The following is a 22,832-nucleotide window of genomic DNA, read 5'->3' on the forward strand; positions in this document are numbered from 1 at the left end:
GATGCGTTTTCTTGAAGTTAGACTACACTTATTTCAGAAATAGTATATGTGTTTTTTTCATCTTAATTAAGGCCAAATATGAATGCTTCATTCTTTACCATAGTTTTTGTCTGCATTTAGATGATACCGTTAACTGGTATTCCAGTAGTGAAGAGGAAGAAGGAAGCAGTGTCAAGTCAATACTGAAAACATTGCAGAAGCAAACAGAAACTTTAAGGAGTCAACAACAACCTTCCACAGAACTCAGCACTCCTACTGATCCAAGACTTGCTAAAGAGAAAAATAAAGGAAGCCAAGTTGTTGACCCTAGACTTAGGACTATCTCAAGGCAAGACGTTAGAAAATCTTCTGAGTCTACCCCGCTGGATCTTAGACTTGCATGGGATCCCAGGAAATTAAGAGGGAATGGAAGTGGTCATGTAGGTTCTTCTGTTGGTGGAGCAAAGTTTGATTTACATCATGGAAATGCTGGCCCTAATGTCAAACACAAAAGAGGAGACGATGACGATGAAGATACAGAAAGAGAACTGAGAGAAAAAGCTTTCCTAATACCTTTGGATTCTTCCCCTGGTATAATGCTCCAGGATCCAAGGTCACAACTGAGACAGTTTAGTCACATTAAAATGGATATTACCCTAACCAAACCCAACTTTGCAAAACACATCGTGTGGGCTCCAGAAGACTTACTTCCAGTCCCTTTACCTAAACCTGACCCAGTATCTTCAATCAATTTACCTCTGCCCCCTCTTATAGCTGATCAGAGGCTCAGTAGGTTATGGAACACAAAAAGTGATCTTCGTCAAAGCACAGTGGCCACTGATGCAAAACTAGCAGCCAAGGCCAAAATTAACACAGCAAACAGAGAAGGCTACCTAGAACAATTTGGAGACTTACATAGTTCAGGAAGTAAATTAGGAGATCCTAGGCTGCAAAAAAATTTTGATCCTAGACTTCACAGACTGCATAATACAGAGTCTCATCAAGCAGTTATGAAGGATTCACATACATCAAAGGGTGCCCCTCATTTAGCCAGATCAAACTCTGGTTCATCACAGCCCTTAGGGGCAGTATCTAGCAATTCTGGTCCTGGGGCTTTGCCTCCATATGCCCCTAAACTCTCATCTTCAGCTGGCCTTCCCCTGGGAACTCCAGGTTCAGTTCTTAGTGGTATTAGTTTGTATGACCCTAGGGAGCATAGTTCATCATCTACATCAGAGCTAGCAACAGAAAATGCAGAGAACCAGAAAAAAAGTGGTGGTTTAAAAAGTAGTGATAAAAACGAGCCTCCTCCTGGAGAAGCAGTCCTACCACAGAAAATCGCTCCAAACGTGGACGTCACTGTTGATGGGCCAGCTGACCCACAGGCAGATATTCTTGGGAGTTCCGGTACCGTTCAGGTCCCAGCAGTGCACAGTCTTCCGATTCAGGCATTGACAGGCTTAATTAGACCCCAGTACAGCGATCCAAGACAGTCAAAGCAGCCGGGTCAGGTGAGCCCCACCCCAGATGATGATCCTCGTAGAGCAACAGATGACAAATCTCTGAAAGAGGTTTTTAAAACTTTTGATCCAACTGCTTCACCGTTTTGTTAGCTATTGTGTAATTAAGCAGTTCTTTTCACTCTTGTGACTATTGCAGTCCCCTGCTGTTTTGTAACTGGTTTACCTCTATAGTTTATTTATTTTTAAATTATAAACACTTTTCAGCTGCTAGTATCAGAACCACATGAAGTTATATCCTCTAAAGCCTGTGGTATTTTATATAATATTTTTATAATTTTAAGAGACTGTAGTAATTGACATAGAAACCTATATATCAAGTTAGCTTCAGTAAAAATACTCTTATTGTAAATAAACCGTCATGAACTCAACACCCTGCCTGAATATATGCCAGTTGTCTTTCATAATCAGTGTTTAGATAAATGATTACCACTTTTATATGGTTATTAGTTTCAAGCAATATAATGTACATTACTTTTCAGAAACAGTATTTTGACTAGGATCCTATTTGTCAACACAGAACTGATTAATATGTAATGCTAACTGCTAGCTAAAATGTAAAATGAAGTAAAACATTTTTAAAATCATAATTAGCAGAGCAGTTCATGTTTAAGGGCATCACTTTTATTAGTACTGGCAATATTATTTGTGTAAATGGAGCATTTGAATGTTGTACCTTTTAAAAGTATTTTATGGTATACTGTATCATAGAAGTTGGAGATATATAAATAGAATGTTTTGCTAAAGTGAAAAATTTCCGAGTTCTCTAACATAACTTTTTAAATTTAATTTTTCATATTAATAGTTATGAGTTACTGCTGTGTTATACGTTATGATGTTTATGCGTTTCGATGTTTTTTGTCTTTAGCAGCATAATTTATATTACTTTTTCAAATGATGTAGCTGCAATAATTGTATTCATCATGACTTTGGCAATTTTTAACAAAATTTTAAAAGATCAGTGAGTCTGTGGTGATTATTGCATTGATAATGTTTTAAATGTCCAGGTTCTATATTTTTTCTTAAATAGCAAGAAAACACAGAGATGGTATAGTCAACTGTATATGGCTACCAATAAAGAATCTCTTTCAGATCTCACCTGACTGGCATTCTATAACAGAGGAGACTGCCTGGTGTTTTAATGTATTCAATGTCTTCATAGTTCGGAAACCTCCTGAATTGATTAGAGGTTGTATTTTTATGAAAAATAATTTGTACTCATTCTTGTATATTTATTGCAGTATATAAATAATGGCAACCCTACCTGTTTTATACATATATTATTTATAACTAAAACTAAGTAGTACGCTTAGTTTCAGGCTAAGTGTATGTATTAATATCTTGAACTAGAGGTATGTGACAGTATTTGCTAGTAACAACTCTAATAAGTAACTTGAAAAGGAGTATTTCATTATAAAAGATAATGGAAGTAGAGGAAATCAGTCCTTGAGAAGTGATTTTTTAAATATACAGCAAAATATTTATGTGGGAACCTAACACTCAGATAGCATATGGTTTAATACTAATGTATATCCTTTCTATTCCCTTCTTCACTTTTTACTTGTTTTGTTCTGATTCCATGCTTAAATGGGGTTGCAGTTAAGTGAACAAGAATTCTGCCTGCCTACCTAAGAAGTTCATTGTGTTCTAAGTGGAAGGACAGTTGTTCAAGGGAATGTGAGTTCCTACTATTTATACTTTGGTTACATTGTAGCCTTAAAATGGTTCTGGATAATATTTTTGGGTTAAAAAATGCAGTTTAAAGCCATTATAGAAAGAATTTTCTGACTTACTGTCCAAACGAACTTTATTGTTAATTGAAAAGTCAATAAAATGGATAAAACTGACAGAAAAAAATATATAGACACATTTATATTCCTAAGAATAATATTCCTTTATCAGCATAAAATCAGTAAAATTGCTGAATTTTAGTAATTAAATCGAAAATTTTAGCAAATCTTTAATTCATGATTTTATAATTATTGTAAGTGATTCTGTTTACATTTAAAATATCACACAAAAAAAGATAATTTGGCTTGTTAAAGATCAAAATGGAATCCAGATTTTTTTCCAGATTCTTAACAGAAAATCCTTTTTACTAAGAGAGATATTAAAAGATTAATTTAAAAGTAAGGTTTAAAATCCATTAATATTGGGCTTCCCTGGTGGCGCAGTGCTTGAGAATCTGCCTGCTAATGCAGGGGACACGGGTTCGAGCCCTGGTCTGGGAAGATCCCACATGCTGCGGAGCAACTGGGCCCGTGAGCCACAACTACTGAGCCTGCGCGTCTGGAGCCTGTGCTCCGCAACAAGAGAGGCCGCGATAGTGAGAGGCCCGCGCACCGCGATGAAGAGTGGCCCCCGCTCGCCGCAACTAGAGAAAGCCCTCGCACAGAGACGAAGACCCAACACAGCCATAAATAAATAAATAAATAAATAAATTAAAAAAAAAAAAAAAAAACCATTAATACTTACTTACTAAGTAAGTTCATTTACTTAGTATTCTTGAGCCCCTATTACATCGGCTAGTGGCCTAGAGGCTATTTTACAAGAAAGTTTAAACTTACCTTCAAATTTAACAATATATTTTTTATGAAAATGTTTTATTTATGATTAAAATAATGATTTTTATTTGTAATGCTTTTTAATTGACATAACTTTAGGGAATATTCTATTATATCCTATCAACCTGGATTATCTTAATATTCTTTTTTTCCCATTTTCTTACCAAAATTTAATAAGTAGCCATTCTCTCTAATTAATAAGGTCCTCGTAAGGTGAATTGGTGTTTTTAGAATCCATCTAATTTGATTTACACTATTACACTGAATATTACACTGAAAAGTACATTATGTCCCTATTCTTAGAAGCCAAACATTTACAGATAACAGAAATAACTGTGTCTCTAAAGAGTCTGCTAGACTCATTGGTTGAGATGTAACTTAACTATTCATACTGGTGTGTGAGAGTTTTATACCTGTTCCCTTTGATGTTGAATAGAGTGGGATATATCAGGGTGTTGAATTGGGATACCCAGATAATCATAATTTAGATTGAGCAGCTACTTTCCCATGTCTTGTTTAGTTTGCTCCCAACTCCTATCTCTGGAGCTTTCCTAGTTAGGACCTAATTCTGAATCTTGAAAATGAACCAAATGTTGGAGTGATTTCAAACTCTGCCTCAGCAGTTAGGTCTGTTGCTGTACAGACCCTCTGTGTTACCCAGCCATATGCACTGAACCCCAGAATTAGGTTGCAACCAAAGTAGCCTAATTATGAAATGATGTTTGCTTAGGTTTGTTTGTCTTTTAACTTGCCGTAGGAGTTTAGTAGTTTTCCTTGCTAGTCGTACTTACTTTAAGAGTAGAAGAATAGTAGATTAGTAAAAAAAAAATCCTGTATGAGTGTTCGTATAAGCTACTTGCTGAATTAATTAGAAGAGAGAGAGGGAGGAAAGGAGAACTTATGAGGGCTAGAGGTTTATGACAATGAATTCATATTCTTGTTCTGAATTGATTTATAGGTGTTTTATCTTAATGTCTAGTTCATTTTCTGTGAAATGGGTATAATTTTGACTGTTCACAGATTTGATGTAAGGAGCGAAGTAATTATCATTTTTAAGTATTTGTAAATATAAAATTGCTTTATGACTTTCACAAACATAATCACTACGTTCCCACTGGGTTTGCATTAAGTTGTACAGATTTCAGAATAACATGATATGGTTTGTGTGGTTCACCAGTTCTATGAAGTTTCAGATGATACACATTCAAGACACAGTAGAATTGCCTGAGAAGTTGTTCCAGAGAATATTTACCCATCAAGTTGGCAATTTCCTTAAACATTTTGTGTATCAGTAAAACACAGGACTTTCCTATTTTAGAACTCTATGGACTTGTAGTGTCTATTCAAGATCCGACCGCTCTGCCCATTTTATACAAGTTGGATATTGATGGAGGGTGAAAATCCTCTGATAGTCAGTGTCGTATGACGTATTTGCTTGAATCATAGCATGTGTGTTGTGGGCAAAGTGGCCAACTCAGTCAGTATAAGGGCTGTTGGCTTTTAGAAACACTAGGGATATTTACTCCCACCTCTTAATATATATTTCTGCAAGCATGTGACCTTGACGTCTTTCTTAGTGACTATTTGCTTGATATTGATAAAGGTACATTTTCCTTTGGTTAATGGCATCTTGACGTTCGGAAGTTCCTAGGGATCTAGATGTGAGGGCTTGTCAGTGTATTTCCATTTGCACAGGACAGAGTCTTACGGTGGAGATGTTCTCCCTGAGTTCACCCTTCTGGGCTGAGGGCTACACCTCAGAGGGGTTGTCTGTGCTAAAGGCTGTACCTCGGCGAGGTGGTCTGCAGTCAAGCAGTCCACTGATAGGGTGCCTGCAACCTTCAATATTGGGCTTTCTGTGAATTTCTAGAATGAAGAGTTGTAATTATCTTTTCAGAAATGGTTTGGCAGCGCTTGATAATGTTATGTTCAAAATTTAGTGGTCATTAGTAAATTTAATTAGTTTAAATAAGGCTGAGTTTAGGAAATTTAAGCTTTGACAAAATGTAACCAAACAGGGTCTGAGTGTTGAAAGCTGTTTTTCTCACTTATGTGTTAGGACTTAGTGTTTATGTAATGTCTTTTCCCGAAGTAGCTTATGTGATTTGCAGAACCAGCGCCAGTAGCTACCAATCGCTATTATTGCTGGCATTATGTTTTCGAGTATGTTATTTATTAGCAGTATCTGCCAGTTGTAACAAAATCCAAAGTAACCTGCCTTTCTTGGAAAGGATACATACCTGAGAAAGGACTTTAAGTTAATGTCAACATAACATTTAGAATTTCTCATTTTAAAATAAGAAATAAAAAGCATATTTTAAACTGTATTTTATGCTTTTGGAGGCAGAACCCATATGTGTCTCCTTGCTTTTCTGTTTTCCCACTGCAGCAAGCCTACTTCTACCCACACAGTGGGTGCTTTGTTCCCAACGTCCATCCAAGTTTAGATTTTACAGGTGCTGTCATCTGTTAGAGTAGGTGCGACAGAACCATTCCATGATCGTATTAGAAAGAGTACAATCATAAATTATACCTCCTTCAGTAGACACAGGGCACCAGCCTTCTCTTTTTTTGTCTCCCCTCCCCACCTCCCACCCAAACAATGTGAAAGTAGGGTTATGGCAGCTTTACTTAGGAGTTATATGTTTCTACAATAGTTTGTAATTCTAAGAGTCCTCCTAGACTTACAAGATAATTTTACTACTTCATTGTGGAAGTTTGAATAGATCAATAATTTATCCCCATAGATCTCTGAAGGATTCTTTCTGTAATCTGAAAGAACTACATGCTAGAATCTTATCTTTTAAAATATATTTCTCTAATTTCCCCCTTCCTGTTCTCCTCAAAATTCAACCAAAATTATGAAGATATGCCTAACCCAGTGACTTTCAAATAGCATTTTTTCCTAAGACCATTAACATTAACTTACCCTTTCAAGTCATGAATTGGACTCTAAATCTGGGTCTTGTGTCTTGTCCTTAAACACCCTTCATTACCCTTTAGAATAGAACAGTCATGTGCTACAGTTGTGAGCATAAAGGAAATCTGTTTTTTCAAACAACTATGAGTTCTTGGAATAATAGCTTGTAGCTTGGTTTATCATTGAATCTCTTGTTTTTTTAAACTTAGAATTTATGAGAAAAAAGTTAATATATAGCTTGTTATAGCATTTTAGAAAAAAATCAACTCTGTGAATTATCAGGCTCCATGCTCCTTGGCTCATTACTCTACTGATTTTAATACCTCTGTGAGGGCATTAAGGTTGAGAAGAATGGCGAAATTTGTGTTAGATAATATTATTTTGTCAGTGATGTGATATATAGGTTATTGTAAAGGAATTAAATACATACAGACCCAGTTTTTGAAAATTAGTCATGTTGTTCCCAAACTTCCATTACAAGCAAGATCTTGGGGTTTGTTGTCAGTGATAGACTATACATTTTATGTGCTTTTTAAATAGAGAAGGTGAAAAATAATTAACTAGTATTACAGATAAGAGGTTTTAATCCACCTCTATTTTATAGGAATTTGCCCTCCAAATGTTTGAGAGAGAAGTCAAATAAGATAGGAGAATATCTTTTCCTGAAGTAGAATGAAATTTCCTTTAAAAGTGACAATCAAGAAATAGTCATTTCTATACTTACTTGCCAAAGTTTTTAAAAATTTTATGTTTCTTACTGTAAACCCAGTGCTCTTCCACCAAGGATTCAGAAAGGGCTCAGTATAAATCCAGGGTTCTAGGCCATTTTGTTTTTAGTCTAGGGCCCAGGTCATTTTGTTTTTAGTCTAGGGCTGCTATGCTTGCGCATGGTAAGGGCATTGATGGCACTTGTGTCCTAGGATGTCGTGTGTTTGTGTGTTTGGTAGGAGGTGGTGTTGTGTCCAGATTCCTGGTTGCCCACTTTCTATCAGATTTACAAGCACCATCTGTAGGGTAGGCTGAAATCCAGATTAAACCTATGCAGTATGAAGTAGTGTTTTTTTTTTTAACTTCCTACTGTTATTATTTCAATTCCCCACATTGTATCTCAAATGGTGGGGAAATGCTGCCTTGACTGTTTCACTTTGGAGGGTTTTAATAGATACCAATTTAGTAGATTAACTAAATTATTAATCTACTGTCTGTTCGAAAGACACCAGCAAAGGGTATACTTTGCTGAATTGATAAATTATTCTACATGAGGACTAACAAATCCCTTGGTAACATCAGGAATATCTTTTTTTCCCCCTTCTCATTTACTAAAAACTTTTCCAAGTTGCATTCTGTTGTTGCAAGTTTCTGTAGTTTTCTTCTGTGACATCTTTCTATTGTCTGACTTTAAATAAAAATGTTTCTAATAATATCTGTCTGGCAGTGCGTTGCTTTGCTTTAATAAATCTTCAGTAGTTAAAGATAGAGCATTGGGGAGCCGCGTGCTCGTATGAGAGTTTGTAAATGGAACACCTCCAGGTCTTCCTGAAAGAAGGGGACAGCAGTAAACTGTCCTTCAGGTTATCCTTAGTGCACAGAGAGTGTGCTTCACTTAACCATAGAGATTAACAGCATTTAAAGCCCTATCCTGCGTAAGGGAGTATCTCTTACATTAGCTTAAATTAATTTTCTGTTAAAAGATCTGAATCTGAGAGGTTGCGAGCAAATGTAATGCTTAGAGTAGTAGAACAAGAGCTCTTCAGGGTCAAAATAAGATCTCATTGCAGGAAAGGGTCTCAGAGAGCAACTGGTCATTCTTCCCTCCAAGATCAGGAGCAACAAAGAAGTGGCTAGTCATGCTTCCCTCAAAGGTCAGGAGTATCATTAAAAGGTGTTTTCTGACTTCTGTTCTAGTATGTTCAATGGCCAAGGGCACCCTGTCTCAAATAAGGGAACCTAGTAGATTACTGGGTTTAATTACAGAGCAACTCAGATTATCAGAAACTTCTTCCTTGAGAGCTAGCATGATCTGGTCCTGGTGCAGTCTCTCCTGAGCAGTGCAACGTGGGGCAAGTTAGGACTTCAGTGAGTATCACTTTCCTCATGGACAAAATGGGGACTCATCACTTATTTAAGAAAGACTGTTTGAGCACTTAGCATTTGCTATTATGTTTTGAGTGCAGAGATAGGTAAGATAGACTGCTTTTTAAATCAGACTTACTACAAAGTGAGTGAAGGCACAGGGCTTTGCGGCTAATATCAAAGGATCAAGTGCACAAGGATATATTTTGGAAAATTATAAGGAACAAAACAAAGTATGGTGGACATAATGTTACATAATTCTTTCAAAGCAAACCATGCCCGTCTCTAACATCCTCACATTGGTGGTGGCTCTGCCCCTTTGACTTCCTCCTCCACAATGGCACATTCGTCTGCCCAGCATTTTAGAGCCCAAAAGTGTTTATGATAATTACAGTAAAACCTCAGTACATGCTAGTTTAGTGATGGGCAGTGTGCTTGGGGATTAATTAAATATTCACCATGTGACGAACATGCTGGTGACTTTTTTTTTACTACAATATATTCTTGGATACACCATCAATAAAATAGCCAACAAATATTTTTATTGAGATATAATTGACATAGAACATTCTATTAGTTTCAGGTATATAACATAATGATTCAATTTATGTATATATTGTAAAATGATCACCACAATAGGTCTAGTTAACATCCATCACCCCGCAGTTACAAATTTTTTATCTACTCTCAACAACTTTCAGATATACAATACAGTGTTATTAACTATAGTCACCATGCTGTATGTTACATCCCAGGACTTATTTATTTTATAACTGGAAGTTTGTCCCTTTTGACCCCCTTCACCAGCTTTGCACCCCACCCCTCCCTGCCCCGGCCTGCCTCTGGTAACCACTAATATGTTCTCTGTATCTCTGAGTTGGCTTTTTGTTTTTGTTTTTTTAATTCCACATATAAGTGAGAGCATTCAGTATTTGTCTTTCTCTGTCTGTCTTACCTCACTTAGCATAATGCCCTCAAAGTCCATCCGTGTTGTCACAAATAGCAGGATTTCCTTTTTTTATGGCTGAATAATATTTCACATTATGCATATGGACCACATTTTCTTTATCCATTCATCCATTGATGAACACTTAAGTTGCTTCCATGTCTCAGCTATTGCAAATAACGCTGCAGTGAACATCAAGGCGCATAGACCTTTTCCTGTTAGTTTTGTTTGTTTGTTTCCTTCAGATAGATATCCAGAAGTGGAATTGCTGGACCATTGATAGTTCTATTTTTAATTCTTTAAAGAACCTCCATACTGTTTTCCGTAGTGGTTGAAGCAATTTACATTCCCACCAGTAGTGCACAATGATTCTTTTTTCTCCACATTTCCACTAACACTTGTTATTTCTTGTATTTTTGATAATAGCCATTCCAACAGGGGTGAGGTGCTATCTCATGGGTTAGATTTGCACTTCTCTGATGATTAGCGATATTGAGCACCTTATCATGTACCTGTTGGCCATCTGTATGTCTTCTTTGGAAGAATGTCTATTCAGATCCTCTGCCCATATTTTAATCAGATTGTTTTTTTTTCTTTTGCTATTCAGTTGCATGAGTTCTTTATATATTTTAAATATTAACCCCTTATCAGATGGATGGTTTGTGAGTATTTTTTCCCATTCTACAGGTTGCCTTTTCATTTTGTTGATGGCCGATAAATATTTATTGACTGAATAGACTAATTTCAGCTTAGAAAAGCTTTGGAAAGACTCACACACTTGCAGTTTTCTTCTACTGTATGTGGAGTACCTAATGAGTGAGAAAGAATGCAGATTGGTCTTGTTCTCAGATCTCCAATCAGCTGCTGAAGCTGGAATTAGGCCAGTGAAATATGGTCACCACTGTCATATTGATGGCATCCAAGGAAGTGAAAAGACCAAAGTGTTCCTATAAAACAAAGCAAAATTCCAACATAGGATTTATTAGCCATAACCACAGACGAGCACATGTTTCCATTGATCTTACAGGCATGTAACCTGGCAGGTCTCTCAAGGATCCCTAAGTGTCTTTAATTATCCTTAGAAGCTCTTTTCCCAAAAGTGAGCCAAGCCTCTCTACATCCCTGATATCTACCTCTTCCCCCTAAGTAGCATCAGAAACAGTCATTAAAAGATGTGTCATTTTTCAAATTATTAACGGACTTTCTCTTTTGTCTTTTGGAGTTTGCAAACTCTTGCCTCATTGGCTTGTGACAGCCATCCAACTGGGATAGTGGAGTGAAAGAGAAGAGACCATTATGGCTTGTTACAAGGAATACAAAGAGAATGAAGGTAATATTCAGCTTTAACACTCAAAAATGGGATTTTGCAGCAATATCATAACCTGGTTTGAAATAATTGTCTGAATTCCTTTATCACCCCTTCAATATATCAATGACCAGAGTTTTGCTTAAAAAAGGGGCAAACAAAAGAGAAATGTGGTGGAGGAAGGAAGCCTTTTTCTTTCTGTGCCTGGAGAATTCTAAGAAAAAGCATAAGAGGAAAGGAGAAGAGGGGATTGATCAGATGGATGTCCAGAATCGTTTTCTTGGGGGTTGTGGGTATCGAGAGCTTTGATTTCTGTCTGAGATTCTGGGAGGAGACTGTAGTGCAGAGGTCCCATCACTGATGTGGGGCAGCCAAGGTTACATGGAAGTATTTGCTCAGGATGTCCTGATTCTCCTGGGGCACTCTCAAACCTGTGTGTCCATGGGTGCCCTCTGTGATAAGATGTGGTGACCACACAGCAGAAGCCAAGGAAGGGGTCATTAAGAGCTTGAGCCATTAGGAGCCAAGGAGAAGCAAAGGCTGTGAGGGCAGTGGTTTTATGCTCCCTGGGAGCACTTCCCAAGCCGAAGAAAGGGCCACAGTTTACCGAGGTGTAGATACGGCATGAGAGGCCAGCAGGTGTTGTGGATAGAGATCAGAGCAATGGATTTCAACCAGTGGCCACTCCAGGGTCAGCACAAAGCTACAGGGCTCACTACCCCACCCCCAAGCCAAAACATGTATGAGCAAAGCTACAGGGCTCACTACCCCACCCCCAAGCCAAAAAACGTATGAGCAAAGCTACAGGGCTCACTACCCCTACCCCCAAGCCAAAACATGTATGAGCAAAGCTACAGGGCTCACTACCAAACCCCCCCACCTCCCCCCACACACACACCCCTAGATGCCATCTTGGGAGAGACTGAATCCTACTAAGCTTTTAAACCAGCTTGGACATCTAATTTTCTCCTGCTGATCATTGGGTGTGAGCCCAGGAGAAAGGCCAGACAGGTTATAGACAAAATAAGCAAACGAAAAACCTTTCCATATCTGAGTTGTGTGAGCTAAAATCTGCAACCCAAGAGACACTTACTGAAGAGCAGCTTATGTTCCATCAAGCATCTGGAGTTTGTAGTTCCCCCAAGCTCACGGCAGCAGACGGGGCAACAGAAGTTCAGTGTTTACTCTGAGGCCTCGTCCACTATTTCCATTGAACACTGGCTCAGAGAGAGTTCACCAGGTGTCCAATTCTTACACAGAGCCCAAGAGTTTACTGAGACAATATCTCATTACATGTTCCAGGAGGCGGTGTTGGCAGTTTAGCTACTGCCATCCATTTCCAGGAAGGCAGCAGACCCTGAAATTTGGCAATGTGTTGTTCAAGAGGGCTTCAGTATACATAGAAAGGAAGAGAGTGTCATGGGTGAGGCTAAGCAAGCATAGTTGTAAGATAGGTTAGATAGAAAATTAATTTAAATGAGTCTCAGAAGAAAAATAAAGGCTATGAATAAGGCTAAACTGTGGGTTCATTTAATGAACTGAATACAAGTTTAAGTACAACTAAAATGGACATAGTTGACCTAGGAAGCAGTGAGACAGCCTCACAAAGGTTTGCATTCGTTTTTACAACTGCTCTAAGACTGGTTTGGAAATCTTAAGTTGGTATTATATCAAGGCCCCGTCTATGGGATTTGGTTGTCTCCTCAGTAAAATAATGCATTTAATTTGAGGAATGAAATTTCTTGTTCCAGATTCAAAATTATAAATATGTATGTTTCTGGATCTCTGTGTCCATTTTTTGTTTAAGTGTGTGTGTGTGTGTGTGTGTGTGTTGTGCTGACATACCAGATGTCCCAGTGTTTAGTTTAGTTTTGGAATCGTTGCCAGTTGCCTATTAGGTCCAGATAAGCAGGACAAGGTACCAGCTCAGTTCAGAGTTAAATGTAGGAAGTTAAGAGAAGCACCCTAATATTCTTCGGTGAATTAAGTGTAAATTATCTCAGGAGGCTACTAAGTCCCATGATAATGTTAAGAAATGTAGAAGGGAAAGAATGTTTTCTGTCTCCTCAACATACAAGTTCCTGCGTGTTCCAGTTTCAGTGTGCAGGGTTGTGAGGAGGAGGAAGACTGGCCTGCCGGTCCACTCCTTCTAAGTCCCCTCCTCCTGCCCTCTTCTGTTTTTTGATCTCCAGCCATACCTAGGTTCTTACCAGTTTTTACTTCATTTTGTTTTAGAGAAGGGATTGTCCATCCTACCTCCCCACTTTCAAATCTTGATTTGTCTCCTCCTTCCCCTAAGGATTTGCTTTTCCAGGCATCCCTTCTCTGTTCAGTCTCTGTATGGCAGCAACTTCACCTACATGTGTGCTACATCTCTCCAGTGAAAACTACTGAACATGACTTCTGCTTCTGGTCATAATGTTGTAACAGGGACTGGATTTATCCTCCTCCTTTAAACAACTAGAAAACTGGACAAAAATATATGAAATTACTCTATTAGACATTGGACCATAGTCCATGAAAGACATTGATATTTAAGAGAAGAAAAACAACTAAGGAAGCCCTGCAATCACCCCAGCTCTTTGCCTGTCATTACATTCTGGACCACAGAGTAGGGAGGAGGATCCCAGGCAGTGCACAGCAGTCTCACTAAATGGAGGCAAAGATGGAAGCAGGAGGCAGAGGCAGCTGTGTGGCAGAGTTCTGGAGAGGAGAGAGCTAGCAGAAACAGAATTCCAGAAATACATGTAGGGGTCCCCTTGAGTCTTTGTTGAACACTAAAATGTGAATTTGTGGAGTGAAACTCCACAAGGTTGGATAAAGAGTGGCTGGGGAGCTGTGAGTTATACTGTTCTAGGAGCTCTACCACTGCTAGGAATTGTTCAGGCTTCCTCCAGTCAGAGGGGAAAGTTCTCACTGATCACTTGAGTATGCAGTAGAGACTCCAGAAAGGCTGAAGCTTAATAGTAGGTTTAAATTATCTAAGTCTCTAAGGTAGAGACTACTCTCTGTCTGATATAACAAAGCTTAAAAATAAGGCTCAGAAGGATAAAACTAAGCCACAAGTGACTGCACTGCCTGCCAGAACAGAGCTCAACACTCTTTAAAGTGAGACAGTAAAATCCATACATTCAACAACGTAAGATCTACAATGTCCCGCGTCCAACCAAAAATTGGTAGACATGCCAAGAAGCAGGAAAGTATTGTCTTTTACTAGGAGACAGTAAGTCAGTAGAAACATATCCAGAAAGTATAGCATGATGAAATTAGCAGACAGGGATATAAAAACAACTATTATAAATAAGTTTACATATTTAAGGGAAAATATTAGTATATTGAGGAGAGAAATGGAAGATTATTTTTAAAATAATGAGATTTCTAGAGCTGAAAAGTACATCAGAAGTAAAAAATTCACTTCATGCAATTAAAAGGAGATAAGACACTGCAAAAGAAAGTATTAGTGTACTTGAAGATGTAGCAATAGGAAGTATCCAAAATGGAGCACAAAGAAAAAATAAATTTAAAAAACAAAAGAACGAGTTTCCGTGACCTGTGGGCAGTACCAAGCAGTCTGTCATACATGTAATTGGACTCCCAGGAGGAGGATTGGTGGGGGAAGGAGTAGCAGAAAAAAATATTTGAAGAGATAGCCGAAAATTTTCAAAATTTGATGAAAGCTATAAGTTCAGATGCAAGAAGCTCAATGAACCTCAAGCACGATAAACACAAAGAAAAACACTCCAAGGCACATAATCAAATTCCTGAAAATCAGTGATTAAGGGAAACTCGAGAGACAGAAACAAAAGACATATTATGTACAGAGAAATAAGCCTAACAATAACTGCAAATTTCTTGTCAGAATCCAAGTGAACCATAAGACAATGGAAAGACATCTTTAAAGTACTAAAGGAAACTATCAATGTAGAATTAGGTAAGTAGTGAAAATACCTTTCACAAATCAGGAAAAAGTGAAGACAGTTTCACACAAACAAAAGCTGAGAGAATCTGTTGCCATCAGACCTGTACAATAGGAAACGTTAAAGGAAGTTCTTTGGGCAGAAATAAATGAAGAATGAGGTGCATCAGAAATGTTAGATATGTAAGAGAATATTAAAAATTTTGACTTTTAAAGACTTCGAAAGAAAAATTACTATTTAAAGAAAATATTATAACTGTGGATTGTGGTGTTTATAAAATATATGTTACAACAGTGGCACGTGGGAAAGGAGAGGGAAATGGAAGATTTTTTTTTTTTTTCTTTTGAGAGCTAGAGATATACAGTACATGAAGAGGTATAATATCATTTAAAAGTAGACTGTGATAAATTAACAATGAATATTGTAAACCCCAGAGCAATTAGTATAAAATACACCAGGGAAGTACAGCTTATAATACAATGGGGAGATAAAATGGAATTATAAAAATATGTTCGAGTAATCCAAAAGAAGGCGGAAAAGAGGAGAAAAAGGAAGAAAACAAACCTTGTTAATAATTTCGTTAAATGTAAATGGTCTAAATACTCCAACTAAACTGCAGAGATTGTCAGAGCCACTATAAATCCACAATAATCATGAGAGAGTCAGATTGCCTTAAGGATGGACATATAGGCCAATGTAACAGAAGAGAGACACTAGAAGTTGACCCATATATATACGGCCAACTGATTTTCACTAAGAAGCTAAAGTAATTCAATGGAGAAAGGACAGTCACTTCAGCAAATTATGCTGGAACATCTGGATATTCATATGCAATAAATAAATAAACCTTAACCCTTTTCTGACACCACACACAAAAAGTAATTTGAAATGGATCTTAGACCTAATTGTAAAAGCTAAAATTACATATACACTTATAGAAAAAAATAGAAAATCTTTGCAATCTTGGGAGAGGCAAAGGTTTCTTAGATATAAAACAAAAAGAATGAATTATAAAAGAAAAAATGGTAAATTTGATTTCACTAAAAATTTTAAATTTCTACTCTTCAGGAGATATCTTTATGAACACAGACAGGCATGCCCCAGACTGGGAGAAAATACTTGCAATAAGGATTTGTATACAAGATATATAAGAAACTTTGTTATAGCTCACTGGTTAAAAAAAAGCAACCAAAAAATATGGGCAATGAAAAAAACGATACAAATGGCCGATAAGTACCAGAAAATGTGCTCAATATTATTATTATTTTATTTTTTAATTTAAATAAATAAAAATTTATTTATTCCACATGTGGCACTTGGAACTTCCCTGACTAGGGATTGAACCCATGCCCCCTGCAGTGGAAGTGCAGAGTCCTAACCACTGGACCACCAGGGAAGTCCCTTGGTGCTCAATATTATTAGTGAACAAGGAAATGCAAATTAAAACCACAGTGACATACCGTTGACACCCTTGAGAATGACTAAATTTATAAAGACTGACAATATCAAGTGGTGGGAATATAAAATGGTACAACCACTTTTGAAAATAATTTCATAGTTTCCAATAAAAGTAAGAGTATAATTACTATCCAATGCAGCAATTCCACTCCTAGGTATTTATTCAAGAGAAATAAAAATACATGTCCACACAAAATCTTGTACGTTCATTTTTTTTTCAAAATAACAAAACCTGAAAAGAATCCAAATATCTATGAGCATGCAAATGGATGAAGATATTATGCTATATCCATAATTGAAATACTATTCAGTGATAAAAAGTAACAAACTACTGATACACAAAGCCACATGGTTGTGCTGAATGAAAGAATTCAGACACAAAACAGTCCTTACCATATGATTCCTTTTATGTGAAGTTTTAGAGTAGTCAAAACAAATCTGTAGTTACTGAAAACAGATCAGTGGTTGCCTGGGCCCAGAGATGGGTGAAATTTTACTGTAAAGGAACACAAGGGAACTTTGGGGGATGATGGAAAATATTCTGTAGTGTGACCATGGTTACAAGGTGTATACATTTGTCAAGCGGCAGTTCAGGTCCACATCTTACTCTCCTTGGCCAGCAGCTAATTAAGGCATATTCTCATTCTTTTTCCCCTTCCTCCTCTTCCTCTTCTTCTTCCTCCTCCTTCTTCTTTAATTTATTGAGGTATAATTGGCATGTAACATTAAATTACTTACAGTTGTACAACATAATGATTTGATATTTTGTAAGAATTGAAAAATGATCACCACAATAAGTCTAGTTAAGGCATATTCTTCTTATCACAAAAGGCAAGAGCACAGAAGGATGAACCCAACTATATAAGCCTATTTCAACTAACACATCATATCAACAACATTCCATTGCTAAGACAAGTTCCATGGCCAAAACGAACATCTTAATCTGCAGAAGTACAGTCTGTCCACAGTGGGAAGGGGAGTGGGGTGAGAAATTGCTGAATAATAGTCTAAACTATCAGAACACTTGAATCAATTCTCTGTATCAAACATTCATACTCATTCAACAAATATTTATTTAGCACCTTCTCTGCCAATTCTAGGCTCATTTGTGAGCAAAAAGACCTGGTCCTCAGGGAGTTTCTATCCTACATTTCTCAAATGAAAAATGTATGTGAAATCCAGCCTACAAAATGGATGAAAGCAGAGACATCCTGGCTCAAGTTGGGGTGGGGTGCTGGATCCCACACTTGAATCACCCCAAAGGAGCAAGTCAGCCACCGGGCAACCAGTTCTCATAAAGCATAGCTAATACCTCACCACTCGTTGGCTTAAAAGCCCACAGGGACTTCCCTTATCTGTACGACGGGTCCAAACTCCTTGGCTTTGCAATCGAGGCTCCTTTTCCAAGTGCTTTCCAGACTCTGGCTGTCACACCCCTAGATCCACAGATCCAGACCCAGTTAGTTCTGCAGAGAACTAATCGGTCTCTCTATGTGCTCCCATAGTATCAATCACATTCCATTCTAATGAGCTGCAAATTTGTCTTCTCAGGTGCGCTGTGAACTCTCTTCCCATTTGCTTCCATTTCCCCAGGACCTCACACAGTGTCTGTTCCTCAGCAGGAGCTCGTTGAATACTCACTATGGTGTAGGACAGACCGGGGTTCCAAATCAGAGGCCACAGGTGCACACTCCCAGGTCCCACAGCCTTTTCAAAAATCTACAGCAATGTTTGAGACCTGAAAAAGGATTATGGTTTCAAAATGTTATAAGAAAATTATAAAGGTGAAATGTATAATTTTGAAAGCAAAGTTATTAAATATTTTCATAATGTTTATACTTAGTAATTAAATATAGAAATATAAATATATTTTAAATAGAATATATTTAATAATTGTATATAGAAATAAAAATATTATATATATATATACACACCACATATATATGTATATAATACACACACAGACACACACACTTAATGTGGCATATGTGTACACTTTACTGTGCCACAGTGGGATCTTTAGAAATGAGAGTACCTAGGGCCTATGGAAGTCATCACATGGCCCTGCTTCCAATCCAGAATTTATATCCAAGAAATGTTTTGGAATAGAGAAAATAGGGCTCATGGTTCTATAGATCTGGAGCTTTGTACTGAGTATTAATTATATCTCTGTTTGTTCATTATATATGCAAGAAAAATGGAGAGTCCTTAGGCACAGTTTTCTGTGCTATGTACAAGATTATACAGGAAGATGTTTTAGCCAGTTGTGAATAACTGCCTATGCTTTAATTATTTATTCATTCAGCATATATTAAGCACCTACTCTTTGTCTGTCTCGGCACTAGCCCTGGGGATTCAGCTGCAAAGGGACAGATGGGCCTGGAGTTTACAGTTGGTGGAGGAGCCTGACATGTGTTAAGTATGTAATTACATTGTGCCAAGTACCACTTCTCAGGGCTGCTGAGCCACAGGGCATTTGGCGAAGGACACAGCTGGGACCTCCCTCTCTTTCAGGGAACTCTGGCCTGTACTTGTTTCAGCCCCTTGCAGGCAGGGTGGCTGAGTCTGACCGCCATCTGGAGGCCATGTTGAATCAATGCTCACAGATGGAGTACCAAGTACCAGCATCCATCCCATACACATCTTCAGCAAACATTGAATGCCTCAAGCTCATGCCAGGTTTTAAGGGTGAAATGATAAGACAAAAAAAAAGATACAGATCCCATGTTCACAGTGTTCACTGTCTGTAGGGATTAGAGAGGAAATCATATGATTTTATCAGTATATATTTATAAATTGTGACAAGAGCTTTAAAAGAAAAGGACAGCATACACTGAAAGCCTTATCTAGTATGAGGTATTAAGAAAGACTTCCTTAAAAGGTGATTTTTAAGCTGAAATCTGAAGGCTAAGTGGGCAGGGAAGAGATACATTCCAGGGAGTAGGAACAGCTTGTGCAAAGGCCCTGAGGCAGGGCTTCTGTACCTGAGGAAATTAAGTGAGGCTAGTGTGGTTGGATCAGAATAAGAACAGGGTGGGGAAGGCTGAGGGTGGAGAGGGAGGCGGGAACGAGATCAAATGGTGTCTCACAGATTGTGCTGAGAATTTGGAGAAATTGGTGAAGGCAAAGGAAACACATGGGGAGGGCTTGTTAATTCTGAGTAGAGTTGTTAAGTGTGTGTCAACGTTAAAGAAATGCCTCATAGAAAAGGATACAGCTGAGCTGAGTTCTGCAAGATAAATATAAGTTTGCTAGGTGGATTGGAGCAGGGAGCAGGACATTTTATGAAGAGGAAACAGTGAGAGCAAAAACGTGAAAGTATGAAATAGAAATTTCTGTTCGGGGTCTACAAGTGACTTTCTCTTACTAGTCTCATAAGGCTAGAGCACAAGATGGAAATTAAGTGGAAGTGTGTGTGTGTCTGTCTGTCTGTCTGTCTGGGAGGTGGGGAGAGTAGACAACATAGATAATGCATGGCAAGTCTGGTAAGCCCTGCAAAGGATTTTGGACTGTGTCTCACATGCAGGTAAGGTCACTGAAGGATTTGAAGCCAAAAAGAGACATGAATAGAGTTGCAAATTAGAGTGGTTAAAATGGCAACAGTATGGAAGAGGTAAGAGATGCATGTGGACTGGAGCAAAGGGAGTCAAAAGCCATAAACAGCAAAGAGGAAAACTGCAGAGGGGAGGCCAGTGGAGGAGAGAGTGTCAAGAAGGGAGTACTAACTGGAGTTGGATGGGTCAAGAACTCTAAGAGATTGAATACTAAGAAGATCCCATTTCATCTGACAAGTTGGAAAAGATGAAAAACTAAGCCAGATTTTTGAAGCCTTGGTGGATGGTAATAAAACAAAACTGCAGTAATAGATTATTACTTTTAGAAACTTAGTTGTGACTGGAAGGGGAAGGTCCAGGGAATGTTACCCCAAAAAAGGAGACTTGGACATGAGCCAGAGGGAAGGTAGTTCAAAAAGAGAGAGTACTTCTGCTGGCCAAGACAGAGTAAAAAGACTAGGTTTACACACACACACACACACACACACACACACACACACACACACACACACCATCTGAAGGTACTAAACAACTGAACAAAATATACAAAACAATGGTCTTCAGATATGGGACATCAGACAGCATAGGACAGTGATTCTTAACAGAGAAGAAACCAAAAAGATGAGCCCTTGACTAAGCCAGCTTATTTCCTGGAGAGTTTCCAAGCTGTGGTGTGCAGAGGGGGAATTCAGGAAGAAACCAGCAGTCTCCCAGGGCTGAGAAGACAGAGTTGGGAGTCCAGGGAGCCCAAGCGGTCTATAGTTTGTAAGGCAGAGTATGAAAAGATGAGAGATGCACAGAGAGAAAACTCAGAGAGGCACAAGTCTTTAGCTACGTACTAATTAACACATGTGATTGAGGAAACTTACCTGAGGTCAGGACAAGAATGAGAGGAGACATTCCCCAGAGCTCACACAGGGCGGTATTCAGTTTGTCTTTCCATCATCCAGAAAGGATAAATCATGTAAGTAATGAGATACCGGCTAAGGCACTCAGAAAAATACTGTTTCAGTAGTGAGGCAAAATAAATCCTAGAAGAAATACTGCATTGACCCTACCCCAAAAAAGACTTAAAAGTAAGGCTTGAAAGGCTCAAACTATTTATAGATAAATTAACTGCATCACAGAACAGAGTTCAAGAATACTTGCAGAGATATGAAACTTTCCAGCACATATCAAGTTAAAATTCACAATGGCTGGCATCCAATCAAAGATTACCAGACATGCAAAGAAGCAAGAAAGCTGTGTGGGGAGAAGATGCCCGGGAGGAGCCTTGCAGTTTCCTTAAAGGAGGAGACAGAGCTGAAAGACCAGGGAAACCAAAGAATTTTGCAGAACAGAGTACTGGAGAGGAGAAAGCTGCACAGAAATAGAACTTTGGGCGTCTTCAGAGGTTTCAGGGAGTACTGATGAGTGCATCCATGTGAGGAAACTACCAGGGGCTGGGGAAAGAACCATCTGAAAGGATAAGAGGTATTTGTGCCTGGGGCTAGTATGGGGCCAAGAAAAGCACCTGTTCTCACCAGACAGAATGGAAAACTTCATGATTCACAAGGTATTGGATAGAGTACACAGAAGGGTCTTGCCTCAGAAGGAATTATTTCACCTTAGACTGAACTCTACTCTCATCCCACTTAACAAATCTTAGAAGCAAGACAGAAAATATTAAACTGTTTCCAAGTAACTGTCTCCCAGAACAAATTCAAGAATATTTATAGGAACACAGAGATAGCCAGCACCCAAAAAGGTAAAATCACAATGTCTGGCACACAGTAAAAAAATCACCAGGCATGCAAAGAAGCAGGAAATACTGCCCATAAAGAGGAGAAAAATGTATCTATTGAAAGCAACCCAGAATGGGCACAGATGTAAGAATTTGTAGAGACAAAGACATTAAAAGAATTATTAGAATTGTATCCCACATGTTTGTAAGTTAAGTAAAAGCTTAGGAAATATTTAAAAAATCAAATTTTAGAGCAAATAATATTGCCAGGAATGAAGAGATTAATTTATTAATGATAAAAGAGTTAATTCATCAAAGTGATATAAATGTTTATGCAGCTAATAACAGAGCTTTAAAATAAATGAAGCAAAAAATAAATAAATAAAATAAAATAAATGAAGCAACTCTGATAGAATTATAAAATAGGCAAATTCACAATTATATTTGCAAATTTCAATATCCTACTCTTAAAATTGATAGAACAAGTAGAAGGAAAATCAGTAAGGACATCAAATACTTGAGCAACAGTGTCAGTCAACTTGACCTAATTGGTTTTTATAGAGCACTCCAACTAACAACAGCAGAATGCACTTTCTTTTCTAGTGTACATGGAACATTTATCAAGATAGACTATAACCCAGGCCATAAAACAAGGCTCAATTAATTTAAAAGGATTCAAGTACTACAAAGTATGTTTTTTGACCACAAAGGAATTAAATCAGAAGTCAAAACAGAAAATCTCTGGAAATTCCCCCAAATATTTTGAAACTAAATAGCACAGCTCCAAGTAATCCATGGGTCAACAAATAATTTAAAAAGGAAATTAGAATGTATAATGAGAAATAAAAAAATATCAAAATTGGTGGGATGAC

The 22,832-nt window shown here is 37.9% G+C and overlaps 1 protein-coding gene and 1 long non-coding RNA gene across 7 annotated transcripts in view; one reads left to right on the forward strand and one right to left on the reverse strand.

Annotated features, from left to right (window-relative positions):
• ZC3H6 (zinc finger CCCH-type containing 6) overlaps positions 1 to 22,352 on the forward strand; it is a 72,552-nt gene extending 50,200 nt beyond the window's left edge. For 4 of the 6 annotated variants that reach the window (XM_082357809.1, XM_082357811.1, XM_082357810.1 and 1 more), the window contains one exon: positions 121 to 3,960. In XM_082357809.1, the coding sequence (XP_082213935.1) occupies positions 121 to 1,592 (1,472 nt within the window). In that variant the 3' untranslated portion in view covers positions 1,593 to 3,960. Of the gene's footprint in view, positions 1 to 120; positions 3,961 to 11,224; positions 11,333 to 18,234 lie in introns of those variants that run through there. The other 2 variants (XR_014235084.1, XR_014235083.1) reach the window with 2 other exon arrangements.
• LOC309612327 lies at positions 3,568 to 18,385 on the reverse strand. The gene is made up of 3 exons (XR_014235093.1): positions 18,325 to 18,385; positions 3,975 to 10,949; positions 3,568 to 3,656 (listed from the first exon to the last, which is right to left on the reverse strand). It is a non-coding gene; the product is annotated as an uncharacterized lncRNA (long non-coding RNA).
• Positions 22,353 to 22,832: the final 480 nt, after the last annotated feature.

The sequence above is a fragment of the Balaenoptera borealis genome (genome assembly GCF_965194805.1).
Source record: "Balaenoptera borealis genome assembly, chromosome: 15".
In the NCBI taxonomy this organism is placed as follows: Eukaryota; Metazoa; Chordata; class Mammalia; order Artiodactyla; family Balaenopteridae; genus Balaenoptera; species Balaenoptera borealis.